At 30.0% G+C, this 22117-nt stretch overlaps 1 protein-coding gene across 1 annotated transcript in view; it reads right to left on the reverse strand.

Annotated features, from left to right (window-relative positions):
• Positions 1-1267: 1267 nt before the first annotated feature.
• Positions 1268-22117, reverse strand: part of Smp_180700 (hypothetical protein) — a gene marked incomplete at both ends in the record, with an annotated part of 22489 nt that continues 1639 nt past the window's right edge. The window contains 4 exons of the mRNA XM_018792364.1: positions 1268-1289; positions 1370-1497; positions 13095-13181; positions 16585-16745. Coding sequence (XP_018647239.1) covers positions 1268-1289; positions 1370-1497; positions 13095-13181; positions 16585-16745 — 398 coding nt within the window. The remainder of the gene's footprint in view (positions 1290-1369; positions 1498-13094; positions 13182-16584; positions 16746-22117) is intronic.

A 22117-nucleotide genomic window follows, 5' to 3' on the forward strand; every position in this document is an offset into this window, starting at 1 on the left:
TCAGAGAAGGTGAAATGCTTAGAAATGTTCTAAGGAGAACTGTTACATTTTTATTGTGTAACTAATAAGTACTTTGATTATGGTTTTTGATCTTCTTCTAATTAGACGCTTTTATTTGATTCAAATTTGTCAATATCTAGTTTGCCGTTCCAGAATTATCGACAATTAGTTAACAGAAGGGGGTTTTGTGGAGATTTTAGTCATTTTATATAGTTGGATGCCGTCTCAGTGGTCTAGTGGTTAGGCGCTCGCGCGCGAAACTGATAGGTCCTGAGTTCGAGTCTCGCGAGGTGGTATCGGGGATGAGCACTGCTGAGGAGTCCCACAATAAGACGAAACGGCCGTTCAGTGCTTCCAGGTTTTCCATGGTGGTCTAGCTTCAATTGACTAATGATTTCGACTATATAAAACGACAATGAATTATTTACCTGATGAACCTGTTTTCTATCATAGGTAATTTTGTTATTTACAAATCATGATTTCTGTTTTGCGGATTTATAATCATTAAATGTAGTTCTGATTATTTGAGTAAACCTGACAGTAAAGAATAGAGAATAACAAACCGTTGCTTACTATACTTACATTTTGAATAGCTTTTTTGGTTAGAATGAGCTGATCGAACCAATAGGACTTACGTCATCGTTAACAATATTACGTTACTCGTACAGAGAAAGGTCATTGGTCAGACCGGCATAAAGCAAACTGGTAATTATCAAGTAACCGGATTTTGAATGCGATTTTAAGAAGCCAAATATACAGCAGACTCCAACTCAGTAGATACGCAGTTTAGTTCTCAGTGTTAATCATGAGAAAAAAAACCTATATTTAGCAAATCTCATATATGTAAAATTTTGAGAGCTATCGTGACTCAATAATATAGCGAATAATGTTCCGATCGATATGGTGATGCGTAGTGTGTTTCAAGTTTTAGTGGAAATATAACTTTACTGTAAATGCATTCCAAATGGAACATAATGTGTGAACTAAATAACACGATTAGTCCCAATTAAAAATGTATGTCCTTAATAACTACTCATGAAATCAATCCTGAATTTACATTATGTTTTAGAAATTAAATTTATTTATTTGTATGTAGAAACTAAAAAAGATGTTATTTGGAACACTATACAGTTTGTAAGCTTATAATAATAAATACGATCATTTATATTACAAGGACAATCTACAACATTTGTTCAAATACTATTAAATAAAGCAAAATTTAGACTTTATACAACAATAAACCTCTGTAATCAAAAATCCCTGTTGGTTAATTAGGATCATTCTTTAGCCTTTGAATAAAAGAATGAATGACTAAAATAGTGTACATTTTAAAAGTAAACATAATATCTTTAGTACATTTGATACTTACTCTTGAATAATATTATCTGGTTGATGTTCAGTAAACACTTTACTATGGAAACATTTCAATGAAGATTCACCAGATTGATTATGAATCTTAATAGATTGATAAATTTCTTGTAATAAGTTTAAAGGCACCTGATTTTGAAATCGTATGATAAGATAATTTTGAATAAATTCATCGTAACTATAATAAATAAATAAATAAATATAAGAAATAATGAGATATAAATCAATTTTAAAAGAAAAAATAGGCAATTATTAATAATTATGTATACTAAATCGGAAGTTAAAATAAAAGTTAAGTCAATGTTCAATATACACAAGGACAATGGAAAGATTTTCAATAACAAAACAACATCATAATGAACTATGTGAGCAATAGAAAATTACTTTCGTCCTATCATGTCATCTAAATCATTCAGATCTACATTGATTTTTATCAACAAATGAATAGAATATTTTCTAAATGTCATTTTTTTATGCACCATGAATGAATTCATTTGGTTCAGTAGCGAGTTCTAACAATAAATGATTTGTATTATTTCAAACAAGTTCTATTCATATATATATATATATATATATATATGAATTAGATATAAAAAGTAATTATAATTATCTTTTATTAATAAACTAAATGAATTTATACATAATGTATGGTTAATTATAAGACATTGAAGCGAAAGGTACTGGGTTCGAGTCCCAGAGTGAACATCAACTCTGAGATGCAGGTACATCCAGCTGACGAGTCCCAAATAGGACGAAACGCGCGTCAAACTGAATTCCACTGCTAGCCACTATCCATCTTTGCTTACCAATTATAAGACATTTTTGTTTAAATTATACAAAGTAAAAGGGTATATGAAAGATTTAAAACACAATAAATGAAATGAATTCCTGTCATCCCAGTATGTTTGTTGTAATAAAAAGGGGATTTTTTGTATGAAAGTTTTGAAATGATTGAATAAATAAAGTTGTAAAAATCAATTAATAATACTTTATTTCATGACTGACAACAATTGTTTGAATTTAGTTTAATTATAGGTATCAATAACAAGGCCGGACTCGATAGTTTCAAACATAATGAACATTTGGTAGAAAATTAACAAAACATATTTTTCGTTATTTCTCAATGAGTGAGGAAACTGTACTTCTGACGTTTCGTGACTTCATGTAATCTACTTCTTCAGAGTAAACAAATAACCGGATTTCGATTGTACTAAATATATTATCCATTGTTTTCTTTGTGTTTGTGTTAATTTATTGTCCGTTATTTATTTACTTTGAAGAAGAAGCTCACATTAAGTCATAAAACGAAGGAAATACAAATTCTTCACTTATTGGGATATAACAAAAATATATTTATCATTAAGTTTAATTATTAATGATAAAAAATAAAATTTAGAATAGTCACATTTGTTTTAAATAACTTTGTAGAATGAGTGAAAATACCTATTTGAAATCTTGTTTAATTTAATCTACACTGTCATTCTGAATTATTCAAAACTTGTGAACGATATACTTGCAATGAACAATTAGTTTACTGTGTTTGATCACTTTATAATTATCTAAACGAAAATAGAACTCTTCAGAAATCCCATGAAAAAATTAAAATTGTAACGCAAATGAAAACTAGAATTTATTTAGAATAGATGAATTATGGCTAACGGAAGGAATCAGATTGATCATTTGATTTTGTTTAGGACTGGTCATTTGGATTTGTTTGCGAATTCGTACCAAGTAAATCTGCATAGGATGTACCCTTCCTAATAATGATGTGAAATATAATTTTGAATAATTGAAGTCAATGTTCCACAAACCATAAAGATATATCTCTACCACAAAATATTTAGTTTAAGAACGTTAAAACAGATAATACTTTTGATGAACTTAGATAATACAATGAACATACACAATTTATCTAAATAATGTGATATATTAACACAAAACATTTTGGATGTACTGTAATGCAATAGGAAAAATGGGTCATGCCTAAGAAATTAGTGCTTAGGAAAAAACAATGATAATAAGAAAAAACCTGTATAAATCTTATCATTTTGGATATTAAAATTAAGTATTCATGTCACAACAATTAACAATAAATGGTTCGCTAACTGATATGCTTTTTACTTATATCTAACACCTACTTTCTTGAAATTAGATCCCAGCCTATACTCAGTTGAATCCTCAAAGTCATTAGATATAAAATTGGCTATTTTGTAAAATATAAGTGACTACTATGATTAATAGTTTTCAAACTGAAGAAAAATATTATGGTCACTAAAATCCATGAGATGAATGGAATTCCGACTATTACACAACCTTTACCTTTGTTTAATTTAGGCAACACTTTCATTGATAAAATTACCATGACAACTACATAAAAGAATAACATCAATGAACTACTTACCGACCTAAATAAACTGTACTATCCCTAAGTATTTCATTGATATGTTAAATTTATGTTTTTACCATATTCTCTATCTTTCTTAGTTAGATGATCATTATTTTAAGACACAGTCATAAACAGGATATGCATAAACATTTTATGCCATTCTTGTATTTGGAAATATTTCTCATCCTGTTTTTTTCTTTTACTTTGATATAAATAGATTTATAAAATAAGGCGAAGAATTCCTCACTTCAACGATCATTGTTTTCTTTCCATTTTATTATATATTCATGCTTCAAAAATAAGTTGATTTTTGAATAAACGGCAGAGTAAATTATATTAAATTAATAAATTTTAAAGCAAGAATAGGTGATAAAATAATAAATGAATTATTTTGTTTATGAAATGAAAATTTTGGAAAGAAAACAGTAAATATTTTCTTCTATTCAATGGAAATATAAACAAATGGTTGACTGACCAAATAAAAAAATTCAATAATAATAGTTTCATATACAGTTTATTAAACTGAATTAGTATGTTCTATGAAACTTTGAAAATGTGAAATGGAATGATGCTTATTTCTGTTGAAAAAGCGTACAATGAGGAGGATAAAGTTAACAGTATTATTATATAGTTGAGATCATGAATCAGTTGAAGCTAGACCACCATGGAAAACATGGAGCATTGGACGGCCGTTTCGTCCTACTGTGCAACTCCTCAGCGGTGCGGATTCATGATCCCGCCTCGCAAGATTCGAACCCAGGACCTATCAGTCTCGCGCGTGAGCACTTAATCAATGAACCACTGAGCCGGCATCCAGCGGTGTTAATGCCTAACTTCAACCGATACACGAAATTGCGCAACCATTCACCAATGTCGTCTGTGAGGAGTCCCACAATAAGACGAAACGGCCGTCCAGTGCTTCCAGGTTTTCCGTGGTGGTCTAGCTTCAAATGACTCATGATCTCAACCATATAAAATTACTAGAATCTTCACAAAACAACCTTCTGATTATAACAGTATTATGTTCCTATTTTCTCCATTTCCAAGATTCTTTTATGTTTTGTGATCATACATAACTGCAACATTTGTTCTACACAACTGTTAGTTTATAGATATTATAGCTTCTGGACAGGCCAGTTTATCCATTCTTCTTGAGTCAAGTTTTGACCATGTTAATTATTCACTTATCAACCGTGACCGTTGTTGTATGGTCGTATGTGTGTACACTTCTTACCCTATTCATCACATGTTTGTAACTTGTTTTTCTCTGGTTATAAATATTGATTAACGGTTGCTTAAATGGAGTTGGATTACCCGCCATCCCCACTGCGCTCCATCTCGCTTCGCTTTTTTCTATTCGCTTAATCTCTCTCATTTTCAAGTACAGATCGGTGAGTGTACAAAATATATGTATTCAAAAATCCATTCTCGTATTCGACTTATTGATTTCTGTTATTCACCAACGTAATTTAAGTCGATGAATAGCCAACACGCGTATTTGGATGAAAATCAGCATATGATCCAACTGGATACAGATCGCGGGCCACCAAAATATTCTCATAGCTAAATCATGGACTTAAATGATAAGAACTAATGTGTGACTAAAATTTAAATGTAACGTAAAATCTAGCTCATGCTAAAACTAAATTAAACTTGACATATTATCATCTTATTACTTGTACAAAGTTTAAAAAGTTGGAGAGATTCATAATTCACACTAAATAGTCAAAAAGTGAACACATTATCGTTCATAGCCATAAAAATATATGAGCATTTTGTAGTATGTTTAAACGCTTCCAACTTCAAGAGTTCATCAATAGTTAATCTAAAACATTCTCTTAACAATCAATTATTTTATTTTTCTTTATGCCAAGGATCTTTTTCAAAATTTCGTAAACACAGGAAAACTATCAATTATGAAATATTAGGAGTGATGTAAAAGAAATATAACAATAAAAATGTCATAACAATGTAAAGCGCTGTTTTCTAATATTTTTTTCATTCAAGCAATACACCTATGAGCGATAATATTAGTTATCTACAATATACATTTAGAGAATTGATGCGTAAACTTTTGAAGGTAAAAAACACATTCAAATTTATGATTTACAACTAAATTAATCAAGCTGACGTGACTAAGGAACCGTTTAAAAAGAAATTAAACTAGTTCCTTATTTTATATCGATAATAATAACAGATTATATCCCTCAAAGATTTTTTTTAACTGATTTGTGTCAACAAAAAATTTCTTTTCAGAAACTATACATTGGAAGTAATCAATTGGATGTAGGTAAAAAGGAAATGATAAGCTTATTTCTTTGTTTTTTTAAAAAAAATATCATAGGTTTCTTTCATATTTCAATTCGCTAGAGTGAATCCATATAGTTGCATATTAAACTGATCAATGGTCACTTTTAAGAAAACTTTAGAGGAACTATAATTTATGGGCGAACTAGTTAGGAATATGATAACAGGTCTTAGATTTTGGTATGAAATTCATCGATCCATTTGGCTAAATACCGTTTTGGTATTATAGCTGGTGTCAGTTAATGAATAAATCTAGTTCCTAACCCTATCAACTGTAAATCCTGATTCTAATTCCTAACGCTGCTTTATAAGTCTTATTTAGTCTTAGTTAGCAGGTGGTTATTCTCAAAGTCACTTTAGCGTCGCTCAAAGGTCGTCCATAAGTTATGTTCTCGTCGAAACTTTTATAAGACAAGCCTATCACTGATTAATCAATAACACATCACGTGTAACCAATTTCTTAAGATTTCAATACAAAAAAATAATTAGACTAAAAAATAACATTAACTTAGTGACATGTACGATTCCTTCCTGACAATTCAACATTTTTTCCAACCAGTAGATTAACACAAACAGAAATACAATAAACCATACTAAAACAATATCAGAAATTTATACACTTAAATAGTCTAAGTCAATACGTGTATAATTTTACAACCTGTAAGATGTGTGATATTTTATCTTGTTCATTGTTCTCTCATATTTAAATGACCAGTACTTTCTGAATTCACTTGTATGCTTCAGGTTTACATTCATAAAAATGTGAAAATACCTACCAGATTGTTTATTTCATAGATTGTTTCTTATTCCGGAAACAACTTTTTATTTCATGTTAACTAGAAACAATTGAACAATTGATTGCGTATGGCAACTTGAATTCAATAAATAAATTTCTAGGCAGTTTAAGCAATATTTCCAAATTAAATTACATGAAAAGTTTACCAAGAAAATATACAATGATTTCCCGTCTGCTTTTATTGTATAGACTGAAACTGACCATAGTGAATTATGGTCCAGTTCATTCAGCTTAATTCTGAAAACATTTATATACCCAATTAAAGTAAACCTAGTCTCCAATGCTTAATAAATTCTCTCAAAATTTCCACTCACAATCCATTAGGCTCATTTATTAAATGTCTATAGAAAAAAAATTTATACAGTTATTATGTGTAATCCCATTACTTAATTTTAATAAGTATGATATGCGTTATATTCTTGACAGTCATTTTTATTATAGGTAAGTCTTAATAAAAACACTTTTTCAGTTATTATGAACAAATTAGAATAATGGCTGGTAAAAACCAATGCTTTATCAATGGAAAAAATTGCGGACCGAAGCTTTGTTTATTTTGTGGCTGATAAAAGATTATAAATACTAATTCAGCAAAATATATTTTATATCAAAAGACTAATATTTGGACGAAGAATATTCTTTTCGATAAATTCTCTCTTCAGGTTCTACAATTATATATCCAAATTAATAATCCGAAAAAATATCCAGGTTAAGGGCAAAGTACATCGCTTAAATCATATGTGGTAAACTGAATGGCTGGGTACACTTCATTTAACTGCCTGAGAACGTCTTGCTGTGATGTATTGTCTTTACAGAAGATGAACGTATCATCCATATATCTACAGTAAAATATGAAGTTTTGAATAATCCCTTTTTAGTGAACGACTTTGTAGTTTGGCTAGAAAAATATCAGCTAATATAGGGCCCAGAGGTGAACCCGTTGCAACACCATCTGTTTGTCTATATATTTCTCCGTTAAACTTAAAATTCACATTCATGGTGCATTTGAGTAATAACTCTTTCACGACATTATTAGGAACTGTAGTTTCAATTTCATTTTCAATCAGTTGTTCACCTATATATTCTACGGTCTCTAAGTGTGGGACATTTGCGAATAGGGATGTTACATCCGAATACATTATCATTAGTCCCAAAGTATTCGCACTTTTGATTTTGTCAACAAACTGGAATACATCCTTAACACTATGTTTTACAAGCTTTTCGTGGAGAGGTTTCAATATATTTACCAACCATTTAGCTATACTATGATATGGAGAGTTATACATATTTATAGTTGGTCTTAACGGGATCCCCGGTTTGTGTATCTTTGGCAATTAATAAAATCTTGGCAGATATGTTCCCACTGGTTTAATCATTTCATATAAACCCGACGAAAGTCTGTTTGTTCCTGAGCTTCTTTAAAGATTTGGTAAGCTCATTCTCTATCTTTATATTGAGATCTTTCTATTCAGCTATTTTTTGAAATTTTAATTTGTCATTTAAGATGGTACCCATTTTGTCAATATAATCGCTTTTATTAAGAACAACTCATGAACTTTTGTCAAGTTTCGTAATCAATAACGTCTCATCCTTTAGGAGTAAGACAATCCTAAATTTACATGTTTTAAACGATTTACTTTGCCCTTAACCTGGCCATTTTTCGGATTATTAATTTGAACGTATAATTGTAGAACCTAAAGAGAACTTATCGAAAAAAATATTCTTTGTTCAAATACCAGTCTTTTGATATTTTATATCATTTGGCAATAAGTAACAATTTGTTTAAAATATGAAAACATTGATAAGTTTATTAATATAGAGAAGTCATGAAGACTAATAAACATGTAGTCCTACATCATTGATTGAATTTAATTAGGCAATCACTGAAAACCAAGAAGTACCAAGCAGTTATTTCATTCCAGTATTCGATGGCTTCACAGTGCGTTAACTGCCCTAACGATAGTCGAATCTTCAACCTAAAAACCTCTCAATGAAATCTTAACATTCAGATAATTTAGTTGGTGTTTAATGGTGTACACATTTCTGAATTCATTCCATTCACAATATTATGTGACTGTAAATAATTAGCACTGATAATTATTGTATCAAGCTGAATGATAAGGTTCTGTGGTCACTGTTTTTAATACCATGTGAATTTATTCACTTAGAAAAGTCACTCACTATATTAGTCTAATTGACTTCGTAAATTCAATCACTTTCAAGAATAGATAACACGAAGGTTGCTGCTGATCGGTGCCTAGCTTGTTAAAGTTAGATGAAGAGAAAACAGCTGAACAAGTGGAAGAAGTGTTACCTGCATGTAACGATAAAGGTTAGTGAAATTATAATCAACGCAACTTATACAGCGAACCCGAGTAGCAGATATTCAGTAAAAATTAGAATAAACTAAGCTGCATAGTAATTAATTTGTACAGATTGTTTGAATTTCCCCCTTGATGTTTAGAAGTACAGTCAACATACGTGTACTCTATACAGGTCGTCTCAATATTATCGTTGTCACAAGCGCTTCATAAGCAGATTTCAGTGGTTTCTAGCAGTAAAATCAAGAAAGATTGTTTCGTCACATTTAGGACTCATCATCTGGAAATATATGTAGCTCACTGTTAATTGTCATACTGCTACTCAAATTCTAAACTTTTTGCTTTAAACGCCGAATTCGTTGTCCACTTAACCACTGGCTTGTGCTATGAGTCGAATTTCAGTTCATTTGCATTAGTTTCCTGGATGTTATATGTGTATCATTTACAAAGATCAAAGGCTAATTGCAGTTTATGCTATTAACAAATGAGCTGAGAAAAAATCTATAACATCCATTAAAAGATACATTCAATATCACCAATGCAAAGAATGCACCTACCATCAACTGAAAAATCTTATTTTTCCAAACAAAAAATTCGAATTTTATGGCAAGAAAAAACACTCAATATTTTAGTTTTTAACAAACAAGCGTTTAACTGAAAAAAAAGAAGTCAAAAATTATATCTAGAATCCATCGTCGTTCAATAAAATGGTCTTTATACCATTTTAAACTTATATTACATATAAATCGGTCTACATTACACAGTTTGAGTTGAAATTTTCAAAAAGATTAATCCAATCTACAAAGTTTAACCGAAAGCTAAAAGATAGAATTAAACAAGAATCGAGTCTGTTTGTTTTCGAATTTTAATAATAAATTTGACATTTGATAAAGCATCTACCGAATCAATATTTATTCAAAATAACTTCATAAAGTTTTTGCCATTAAATGAATAAAAATTAGTTCTGATATTATTTTATGAATTTTTAATGATATCAAGGTCGTATAGATTAGGGTTACGACAGATTAAACTCATTGTCTTTAAATCTGAAGGGATTTTTGTCAATTGAATAAGTTTTCTGAACAAGTTAAAATTTTAAAATTATTGATAATAAGTGCGCTAGTTGTATTGTTCTTAATATCAGGATTGAATCTGTATCAGTCTTTGTTGGAGTAATACTGCAATATATCTACTGTCACAGGTTATTTAGAATAGGTGGATAGTAGTTAGCAGAGGCACTCGTCATTTGAATGTACCATCACATTAGTATTGATGTTCATATTGGGAACTCATCTATGGGACTGCTTAGATCAGATGGTTGTTTACTTGTTAAACGAGTATGCTTACAACAACTCTCCTATTTTAAAGATTTGACAATAACCACATTGAAGAGATCTGCATAGTATACAAAATTCTCGACACAGATTGACTGAAAATTAGTCCTGACTATCAATAATCAAATAACCCAAACATTTACTTATAATGATGTGAGAATCATAAGTGTGTGGCAAGTTGGTAGTTATCTGAGTTCAGTAGACTTTTGGATCATGCATTAGGCATTCGAAATGATAAGTAATGCGTACGAATTTAATGTAGCGAGAAACATCAGCCTTAGAATTTCACTACTAGCTACAATACACATATTCTAAGTACACTTATACTATTAACAAAAAACTTGTTACCATCAAGTTTAGGAATGAAATATGTTGAAAATGTGACTAGATTTCTCAGAGAAATATAAAAATTTATTAAAAGTTATACAAACAAAAGAATAATCATTAATTAGCGAAAAAAAGAATATTGAAGCTAAAGAAATTTGTTTGAAAACGAACTATTGATTAAACCTAAATTCAGCATACTTAATTCTTTCTTAAATACGAAATGAAACGATTTCATTGATCGCATTATTAGAAAGAAACACGATCAAAGTGTGATTAATTTGAAAAGTTGTCTTATTCTACGTCTGTTATACATACATACAGACATATTTCATTTTGTTAAATTTTTTTGCAAAACTACATTCAACTGAGAATATGTTCTTGTTGGTCATGTTAAGTACTTTTTACAAGTTGATATACTTTGGAATGATAATGAATCACTTTACCGGATCACCGCAATTATTTGTATGTACAAGCGCTTTTTTTATATCACACTTGTTTAACTTAAATTGTACTAATAACCTTTTATTATGCATTCGTAGTTGAAGTTGTGAACAACTGGATTTTAATTCAATAATAATTCAAGAGAAACTTTACGCTTTTAGACTGAGTAGTCAGTGCATAATCCTACGTTAGAATCCTGCGTTAGAAAAAAAGCAGTTACCCTGTCTTCCTTGATGTTACCTATTTACCTATCTAAATTTGATATGTGATTTAAACTTTTCATGAAACACTCTTCACAACCTTCAAAGCTAATTTTTAAATATATTCCAATACTTCACAATAATCTCTTTAAAAAACAAATGCTGTAGTAAACGAAAACCCAGGTACTGTAAACGAATTCATTGCTTTATGCAAAATCACACAGTGCCTTTGTAAAGTATGAAAATCATACAATAAATATATGATCTGAACATCTTTTTTAAGTTGTCATTTACATACTCCAACATTTTTCTAATTCTTCTGTTATTCCGATTGCTCGACGTTTTTCTTCCTGTTCTCTTTATTTCAATCTTCTGCAAGTAAGCATTTCGCTTCCTATTTCTGCAACATACTTCTATCTACCCACATAAGATGCGAACACCACGATGTCATTATGAATTAAGAACTGCTTTATTTTCAGTCAAAAGATTTTAAACAATTAATGCGAAGCACTTTAAAACAACTAGTTATGTTGAATGTTAAATCAACTAGGCCATATATATTTTACACATTATTTATTAAATTGCTAGACTTTTACTCATTAATAAATAATTATTAACTCGATTAGAATTTCATAGTTGACAAAGTTAACTATATTAATGATTATTTTACAATAGAAATTAATGAATAAAAGTAATTAATTAATTTTACAAGGTAGATAGGCTTAGTTAGATAAATGTCTAGTTAAAAATAATGATTCTTTATTTCCCCTTAGACCACGAAACGGTTAGTGTTAGACCATCATTGGCAACTTGGAATCACTAGACGGCCATTTCGTCCTAGTACAGGACTCCTCAGCAGTATGCATCCACGATACTGCACGGAAAGGACACAAAACCAGAAAATTCTGTCGTGCGCGCGAACGCATAACCTCCAGATCACTGAGCTGCAATCCAACGGGATTATTGTCTAACTTTAAACAATCCATAATAATGTGCGACCGTCCTTCAATGACTTGGGTGAGTAACCGCCTCACACCTGACAAAGTTGAACTTCAATTGTCACAGACTTTCACTAGCACTCTGGGAACAACCTTTCGAAGCTAGTCACTAATGGACATGTTATAATTATCAGTGTAGGTTTGTGAAGGTAGTTGAGTTTTACTTACGCTTATCAACTGATTAATGTTAGACCATCATTAAAAATCTCAAAGCACTGAATGACCGTCTCGTCCCATCTAGTACTCTCAAGTTTTCAGTTGTGGTCTAATATTGGTCGGTTCATTATCTCAATTAAAAATCCACAATCCTCACAACCCTATATTGATCTTTATATTCTCCGTTTAATACATTATCTAATTTTAAATAATATTTTACTTACTTTATAGATGTTTCTTTTAATAATAATGATAGTATGTGAAACAATTGAATAACTGTTGGTTGAATTATATAATAAAACACATTATGATGATATTCACATAATATCATTAATGAATTTTCAGATGAAATTATTTTCTCAGTAGATGAATTTAAACAATTTCCAATGGTTTTATGAATTGGTTTAAGAAGAATAGTAAATAGATTAATTAAATAGTCATTTTCAATCTGTAAATTACATACTATTTCATTATGATAGTTGAAAATGTATTTGTGAATAAGTTTATTCATTAGATGTGAAAATGTTTTTCTTAAAGTTTCTTTCCATACCTGTAAAGAAACAAAAAAATTAGAGAACTTTACGAAGTTTAGTTTTTCGTAGCAAATTGTTTATTTAACGGTTATAATGAAGAAAGTCATTATTAAGGAGCATTAAAAGTTTATTTAACACATTTTGAGACACATATATCAGGAGTATTGAATCTGTAGGTGTTTAAGTGTAAATGATTAGAATAATCATGTATGAATAAGTCACTGAATTTATAAATAGGAGCATATAAAAAGTTTTTTTATTTAGCAGTCATTAATTTGTGATAGTCTGCCAACTTAATAATTACACTTATTCGATGACACTAACTAGTGAGTAGTTACAGGATGATATGAACTTCTTTTTGGAAATGAAAATATGAGGAATGGACTTTTATACTGCGAGTGAAACTGTCATTTATCGATGATACAGAATGGGTATCATGCTAAATTATGAATTGCTGACCATTGAATCTCAGCTAAATATTTCATAGGTAATCTTCTTTCCGAAACACGTCAAAGTGTTGTGATTGATCCAGTGTAGGTTGAGTGACTCAGTAAGATAAAAAGATGACAAATGTTTTCCGATTGTTGACCGTTTTACAAATGATACTAGCTCACAGTAAACTGAATTAAGAAACTAATTTGCATTTGATTCACAGAATTGTTTTCTATATTTCCATTAATAAGATTTGTTTGAAAGAATCCAGTTATTTTTTTCTACTGATAAATAAATCAGTTAAGATGATTATTTATTTATTTAAATGCTAAGATCGAAATTGATCATTACTTTTATTTTAACTCATATGTTAACAAAAAGCGCATAAAATCCCGTGTAGTAGGATTTCAGTCATTACATACTGGAATCAGAATTGTTTTGGGCGATAATCTAGTCAAACATTTTAGTTAGTTTGCAGTTATTTCTAATTTTTAAGACGATAGAATTATATATACATAAATATTGACGCGTTTATGGTTCTATCAGGGTAATAGTTTATTTGTAATAAGACAGATAACCTGAATATATTAGATGTGGATAAAATGTTTCAAAAAATACCTTATTTTAATCATGCATTGATATTAAATGAAATAATACTGAAAGAAGGAAATAATTGATAAATGTCCTATGCTAGTTCGGAACTCTTCAGCAAAATGGAGAATGCATGACGTTACAGAGAAATTAATGGTACAGTAAATTGAATCAACTGATAATAACAGTATTGTTGACTTTGGAATTTCAACACTCTCGTCTGAAGATAATATATTCAATAAGTTCGAAATAAACATAACACCTGCTTGTTGCTTTATGAGATTTAAGTTTCTGTAACTGTTGTCAGCTCGTGGTAAAAACCAACTGGTATTTTAACTTACCTCCAGAAAATATATAATAAAATCACTGTTTTCATTTATTTTCGTATTAGGATTACGACAAAAAGTACACCGATATTTTAATTTGTTTTGGATTTCGTTCTGCTCTGGTTGATATCAAGGACTGTAACACATTATTCTTTATTAATAATTGAAAAATTTACATCAACACTGCCGTTTATTCACGTTTTTTTTATTTGGACCGTATCCAAAATGTTGTTTCCATTGTATTAAAGCACATCATCTGGATCTATTTCCATTAAATTATTTTTATTCGCACTAAGATTTTAACGGAGTGTCCTTCTATTTGGACACTGATGCCCTATCCCTCGGCCTACTGAGTTCAGATAGTCACTGGCTTGTACAACTGTCATAATTATCATTTATAAGAGTTTGTAACTTTCTGATGTACAAGTTGGTAGCTAGCTATCTGGATAAACCATCGCATTTTGAGTTGATACGTATGCAATTCAAATTTCAGTGTACACATCAACTTTTGGATGCAAATACGTGTATCTGAACAGTCCTAATTAGAACAAAGCGCGTGTCCTGGATTTCATCAATCAAATTTGTTTTAAACTACTTTAGTGATATAAGAGATTTTCCGATACAACATAATGACTTTTTTAAATTAAAAAACCACGCAAAATGATAAAATCATTTCCAGTTACAATAAAATATAAATAAATCGTATTATATTACATGATATTGAATTAGGGATGTTGACTTTAAGAATAAATGATGGTCACGAAAAATGTATTCCAACATAAACGTGACGTTACTTATATTCAGAAATCTTTTATTTTTAATAAAGGTGTCAATCAAGCAAACTGATTTTCTTGAAAGCCTTGTAAACTATGAAATATGATAAATGATTACTTAAAATCTTCATAATTATTTGGTTTTAAGAATAACAGTCAGTTTATCATGAGACTTGGTCGTAGTTATGAGTGATGAATGATATACTCCTACATGTCTTTAAAAGAAACTATCATTTTTCTATTTATGAAGCAAATAGATCAAATTTTCTTACGAAAAATTAATCATGACAATTTCGAACACAATGAAATTTTAAACTTAGTAGCCCTTTAGAAAGTTCCAACTACAATCCTTCATAAATTCTTCACATCACAAATTATATTTCAGTCAAATAAATGATGATGAAACGAGCCAACTCACTACTCATAGTTATATTCACTTAATTAACAAAATGACTAATGTTAAAACTAGGCGGTCACTTAGCCTAGTACATGTTTTAAATTTAAAATAGCTATTCGTAAGTTGAGGGATATGAATATCGGTGACCCTATAGAATAGGATCCAAGTATTTTCACATGTTGAAATGGGAGCTAAATACAACTAATGTTTTTCACTTAATTGGTACAGCAAAATAGTTGATTCTTTCTTGTCTTCACATATATACTAGAAAAAAATATTTTCTTTCTATCAAGAATAATAACCAGTTTTTATATCCTTTTTCCACTTAATTTAATTCAATGGGAAGTTTTAATCGGTGAGCAACAGAGAGCAATACGAACCTAGTTCATAAATAAAATATTGAAAATATGTTTTGAGTATGAATGAAAACAAATGAGAGTTAAGATAAGACTTCAACTAAGATATTTTAATACTAAGCTCTTAATCTAGAGTATAAAAAGAGCCACTAAAGAGCGAAGGATAACTTTCTACTTTTCTTCAATAATTTAAAAACAATTCTGAGAAAATGAAGTCGTTTTCGAATAAACTTCAGTAGTTAGTCATCCTTTATAAGCGAAAAATAAGAGAGGTGAAAGATTTGTAACTTAAGTCAATGCTTTTAAATGCTTTAAGTTCACTGTGATCAATGGCTTAATTATGAGGCTTTTATCATTATTCTAAACAACACTGTCAGCATATACTCCATGTAAAATTTGTCTATAGCATGTACGGATTCAAGTGATAGTACCTACCTGTATAAAATATACTTACTATTACATTATAGCCAATAGTTATCAATCTATAATCATAAAATGTTTAAACAACCATCAAAAAAGCATACTTCACAAAAAGTCAAACTTACCTTTATATTCTTATCCAATGATATTAATAAATTATTCACTTGACTTAATGTTCCCATTACACGTGCTAATCGTATTAGAACATTTCTATCTACATTCCATAAGTTTGTTTTAATTTCAATTAAATCATCAAAATTACTATTTGGCATTGTAGATGTTGTTCCTACTGATAATTTTGATGATGATGTAGTCGACGTTAAACTTGACAAAAAATATGAATTCATTGGATTAAATAATTGTTTAAATTCTTTTAATATTTCATCATTTACATAATGATTTGTATAACCAAACCAATATAATATACAATAGATAATATTATTAAAAACAATATCAATTAAATTTTTAAAACATTTTATAAGATTTTCATAATGAATAAATAATAATTCAATATGTATAGATTGTTGATAGATATAGGTAATTTGATTTATATAACTGTTAGTTATGTTTGTTTGTTGCTGGGCATGATCATGATCATGATTATCATTATCATCAATTTGTTGTAATGTAACATTCCAATTTTTCATACATTTGTTATATTCATCGAAACATATATTTTTTAACATTATAAGAAAACGTATAAAGATTACATCTAAACGTCTTGTGAATTCATAAGCTTTATATAATTTTAATAATAGAGATTTATATGAATCAGGTATAGAAATATCGAAATGATGTACAATTGATGAGATACCTGTTCAAATAGAAAAAAAATAAGAAAATAGCAGTAGAAAAAGGAAGTAGTTTAGATAGAATATACATTAATGAATTTAAGAAAATAATATACTGTACAATCTTCAGTTTCATTGAGACTAAGGATTATTGAAATAGAATGATAAAGTGTAAAAGATAATTGTATATAACATTAAATATTCTACCTTTTGAAAAAAAAACATTACGTTCAGATATTTAACTAACATATATTTTCAAGAAACACTTATTTGAAATTATAACATATTGTAGAAATCTGAACTGTACCGTTGAATAAATTCATTCAGTATTGTTTGTTTGAATCTTCCTATCGATTTGTTGCTCATATGCCAATTAGAGACTGACCAGTTGCAGTCCTAACAAATCGATGGGAAGATTCAAACAAACAATACTGAATGAATTTAAACTTCACCCCATCGCACAAGCAAGTGGCTATCAGGACTCAGTGGCCGAGTGGATAGCGCGATGGCGTTTGAAGCGAGGGTACTGGGTTCGAGTCCCAGAGTGAACATCAACTCTGAGATGCAGGTACATCCAGCTGACGGGTCCCAAATAGGACGAAACGCGCGTCAAACTGAATTCCACTGCTAGCCACTATCCATCTCTGTGTACCATTGAATGTTTAATAAAATTATCGGTATCATTCACAGTGTTAGACTTGACAATTTCAAACAAACTAAGAACTGAGTAGGTCGAGCTGACGAATCACAAATAGAACGAAACTCGTGTCCTAAATTCCCCTGCTAGTCAACATCCATTTCTGCTTATATTATGATCGAGCAGAATGTTAATAATAAAACAATGACATACTTTTCTTACTAGAGATACATTTAAGAAGGCTTTTAGAATCATGATAAATGATTGAATAATAAATATTCAAATTTGTCTTTAAAGTAGATTAGAGCAAATCTAAACTAACAACCATCATAAATATCCCAATACCATTTTATTTGCATTGATAATATTATACGAGGTACATTATTTATTATAAAATCTAGGTTAAAACGATTAAAATGTAATGGCACATAGTGAATTAATTGAATGTCATGTTACATTATGTTGGAAAAATAATTTATTGAGCAGTATTATCTTCTTTATAGTTCATTCAAATGTACGACAGTTGCTTCCTATTAAGTAGGATTATCATAGTTCTTAGTTTTTGACAGATTTGAAGCTTATTTTCATTGTATTTATCTTCCTAAAACTCATATTAAATTCATAAATCCAAAGAACACAATCATATATGTACTCCTAAACATTTCACTGCACGTTTTGACTCATAATTATTTAACTTAGTTTAATCAAATTGCTAAATTGTTTTGTGAAATAAAAAACCCGATTTTCTTCTTAATACTTCACAGTGTCAGTACTTGTTCTTAGTTAAATCTTAATTAGTAATTAACCTTTTCAAGATGATGACCAAGAAGTTACTCAGAAATCTAAAACATATTTTAGCTGGAAAAATTTTTTATTTTTTCAACATAACAAATTAATAACTGTTTGATATAACAAAATAATATTGGCTATCAGGAATTAGTAGCTAAGTGGATAACGCGATGGCGTTTGAAGCGGAAAGTAATGGGTTAGAGTCCCAGAGTGAACATCAACTCTGAGATGTAGGTACATCCAGCTGACGAGTCCCAAATAGGACGAAACGCGCGTCAAACTGAATTCCACTGCTAGCCACTATCCAATTTTGCTTACCATGCTTGTGGATTAAGGCTATATCGAGGCAATAAGCACAGTATGCACATATGCCAGTAAGAGACTGACCAGTTGCAGTCTTAAACATCAATGGGAAGATACAAACAGACAATACTAAGTGAATACAAAATAATAGTGTCTATAAAAATGAATAGAAATAAAAAATTCTAGTTTAAAACTAGTAATCTATTCACAGTTGCCTTGGATATTTTCTGATATTTGCATAAAACTTAGTTAAATTAAATAATCATTTTGCTATGAAGAATAAATGATCGTCTGTATCGGTTGTTTGAATCTTACCACTGATGTTTAAGACTGGCATCGAATAGCCTCTTTTTAGTATGTGTGCATCTAGTGTAGATTACATCAATATTGCTAGTAAGTCACAAACATTTTAAGCAGAGATGGATGGTGGCTAAAAATGAAATCAATGACGCCCGTTTCTTCCTATTTGGGATTAATTAGCTGGATGTACCTGAACCCCAGAGTTGACGTTCACTCTCTATCTCCACTTATTAGCTAAGTGAATAACGCATTGTCGTTTGGAGCAAACGGTAACAGTTTCGGGTCCCTGATTGGACATCAACTTTGGAATTCAGGTACAACCAACTGATTAGTCACGAGTAGGACGAAACACAAGTCCTGGATTTCTCTTCTAGCCACCATCTATCTTTTATTAAAAGTGATCGTCTGTTTTCTTGGTCGTTTATATTGGACAAATAGAGTTTATTAAATGCTACCTAAACCATTTACTACATTTATTGAAAGTTTAGAGAAAGAATAATTACATTAACAAATATATTTCATTCAGCGAAACATATTTAAGATAGTCTTAAGGCACTGAAATCATTGAAAAATGAATTTGATCCTTTTTTACTGTGAAAATAACGTTCACTTATCTACAGAATAAGATTACGACAGCTGTTCAACTTAAGATAAGTTAACAGATATCTGTTATATCCACTGCATACATAAATAGACAGTGAAATTACTAGTAGAATAACATCTGTTCCGTGATTAGAATGATATCATATCTTGAAGATACAATTAACTCTGTTATGAAAGTCTGTAAGCTTTATGAAAAATCCAAAGTCAACAAAATTTATTAAAATGGATTCAGTGAAAATTCATATTTAAAAATGTAGAAAGTAACAGTGTTTAATACAAAATAATACTTAATACAATATAATGAAATAGGTGAACTATGAATATATTCATAGTAAGACTTAAACCCAACAATCGGAAAGCCAAATAACATAGCAATTTTAACAGAGTACATGTATACTAACACAAAATGATTAATTCCTGTTCTTTATGATCGTTAATCATGAAATTGCAATTCCACACAAATATTAAAGAGTTTTGATGTGAGAGAAAAGCAAAGGTGTAAAAAATGCAAACATTTGTGTTGTTGTGTCAAAATGTTATTTACGACAGGAAATACAAAGGACAACATGTGTCAGTAAAATGCACAAACCCTATAGATCAATTAGTATGACAAGAACCGAGACACTAAAATTATTTTTTTTGTTTGCCGTAAATGCATACTTTTAAATCTGACTGACATAGAAATAAATGAAATGGAGGCAGATTAATAGTTAGATATAAAGGTATTATAAATAGCCATCTAATTTTAGAACATACTGGCAGACTTAAAGTGAACAAGGAATGATGTAAAGCACTGAGTATAAATTTGTTCCTTCGTAGTTAGATTAATATAAATCTGAATAATTTCAGAATAGTGCATTTATGAAAGATTTTATCTACTGCACAATCATTAACTTCGTTACATTAGTCGATATCAGGTGAAGAACAGTGTCAAGTCGAAAGGTTTGAAAAATTGTTTCACTCTGATCAGAGGCTGATAGATTTCAGTCATATCAGGATCGAAGCAGTTATCCTCCAATATTCGTATAGAGTGGCAGCTCTTCATGACAAACTGATTAAAATTGAGTAATATACAATGGACTTATATTCGGTAGTCATAAATTGTTATATTAACTAAGAGAATTGTAGGTCCTGCATTCTTTAAACCCTTCAATCGTGGTTACGTTCAAATGTTCTAAGCTAATGTTTTTAGGGTTATCTATGTGTTTAAATGGTTCTCAATCAGTTTCTTTTGTGAGGTAATGTCATACGAATGAATGTTATAAGGTTTCAATCAAGCTGAATATTATTTAAGAAATTAACCTAAGAATAATTCACTAAATAGAGGAATACTAGTGATATGTAGCATTTCTCATAGACTACTATTCAGTCCATCTGTTATTTGTCTACCTGGTCCTGCTGAGCTTACTACTTTAGTATTGGCGTCCAGTCAGTAATTCATGAGCACTGAAGAACTCGGCACATATATATTCATCAGTCAAGGTTGCCATACAACACTAGCAAAGCGAAATTAAATTGCCACGATAAATCCCAGAGTAGTATAAGTACCAAAAGAGAACATAAAAATAAGTATAAGGAGATTCGGGGACTAAGAGGACGAGGGAAGATGAAAGATGAATACATCTACGCCACTGCAAACGAATCGAAGTCATGTCCCACAAAGTCACTAATCATTGGTTTCAGCATTCGTGTGAATACAAACCAGATGGTCTTCACTTACATATAAGGTCAGTTTAATTCTTAGTGACATCGTAGGCTGATTCTATGTTCTGTTTTGACCACCTTAGCTTTCTTCAACCCCTTTCAACATCAGGCATCGCATGTCAAGGTAGGAATTTTTTGTTGGGTAGACGTAATAAATGTCCGAGACATTTCCGTTGATAAAGATTCATTATCTCATCAACCGATTTATCATCTTTAATTATTTATCTAGACCAACTTCGTAAGATCAACTGATTTAAACACTTCAACGATTGTGTTTGCCTTCAGTGTAACAATAAATGTGTCACGACATAAAAGAGTACTCGAGCAATCTCTTCATCAGTTAGAGTTGTTTAAATCAATTAATTGTGTGAGTTTAATCTGGATAATAAGAATCAAGGAAGCCTATACTAAGTTGATAAATTAAACCTGACCATCCAGACAAAGAATGAATGAACTGAATAGAAATTACAAGGGGGTTTTTTGTGGAGATTTAGTAATTTTATAGTTAAGATCATGAGTCAATTGAAGCTA

Source organism: Schistosoma mansoni (assembly GCF_000237925.1).
Source record: "Schistosoma mansoni, WGS project CABG00000000 data, supercontig 0216, strain Puerto Rico, whole genome shotgun sequence".
In the NCBI taxonomy this organism is placed as follows: domain Eukaryota; kingdom Metazoa; phylum Platyhelminthes; class Trematoda; order Strigeidida; family Schistosomatidae; genus Schistosoma; species Schistosoma mansoni.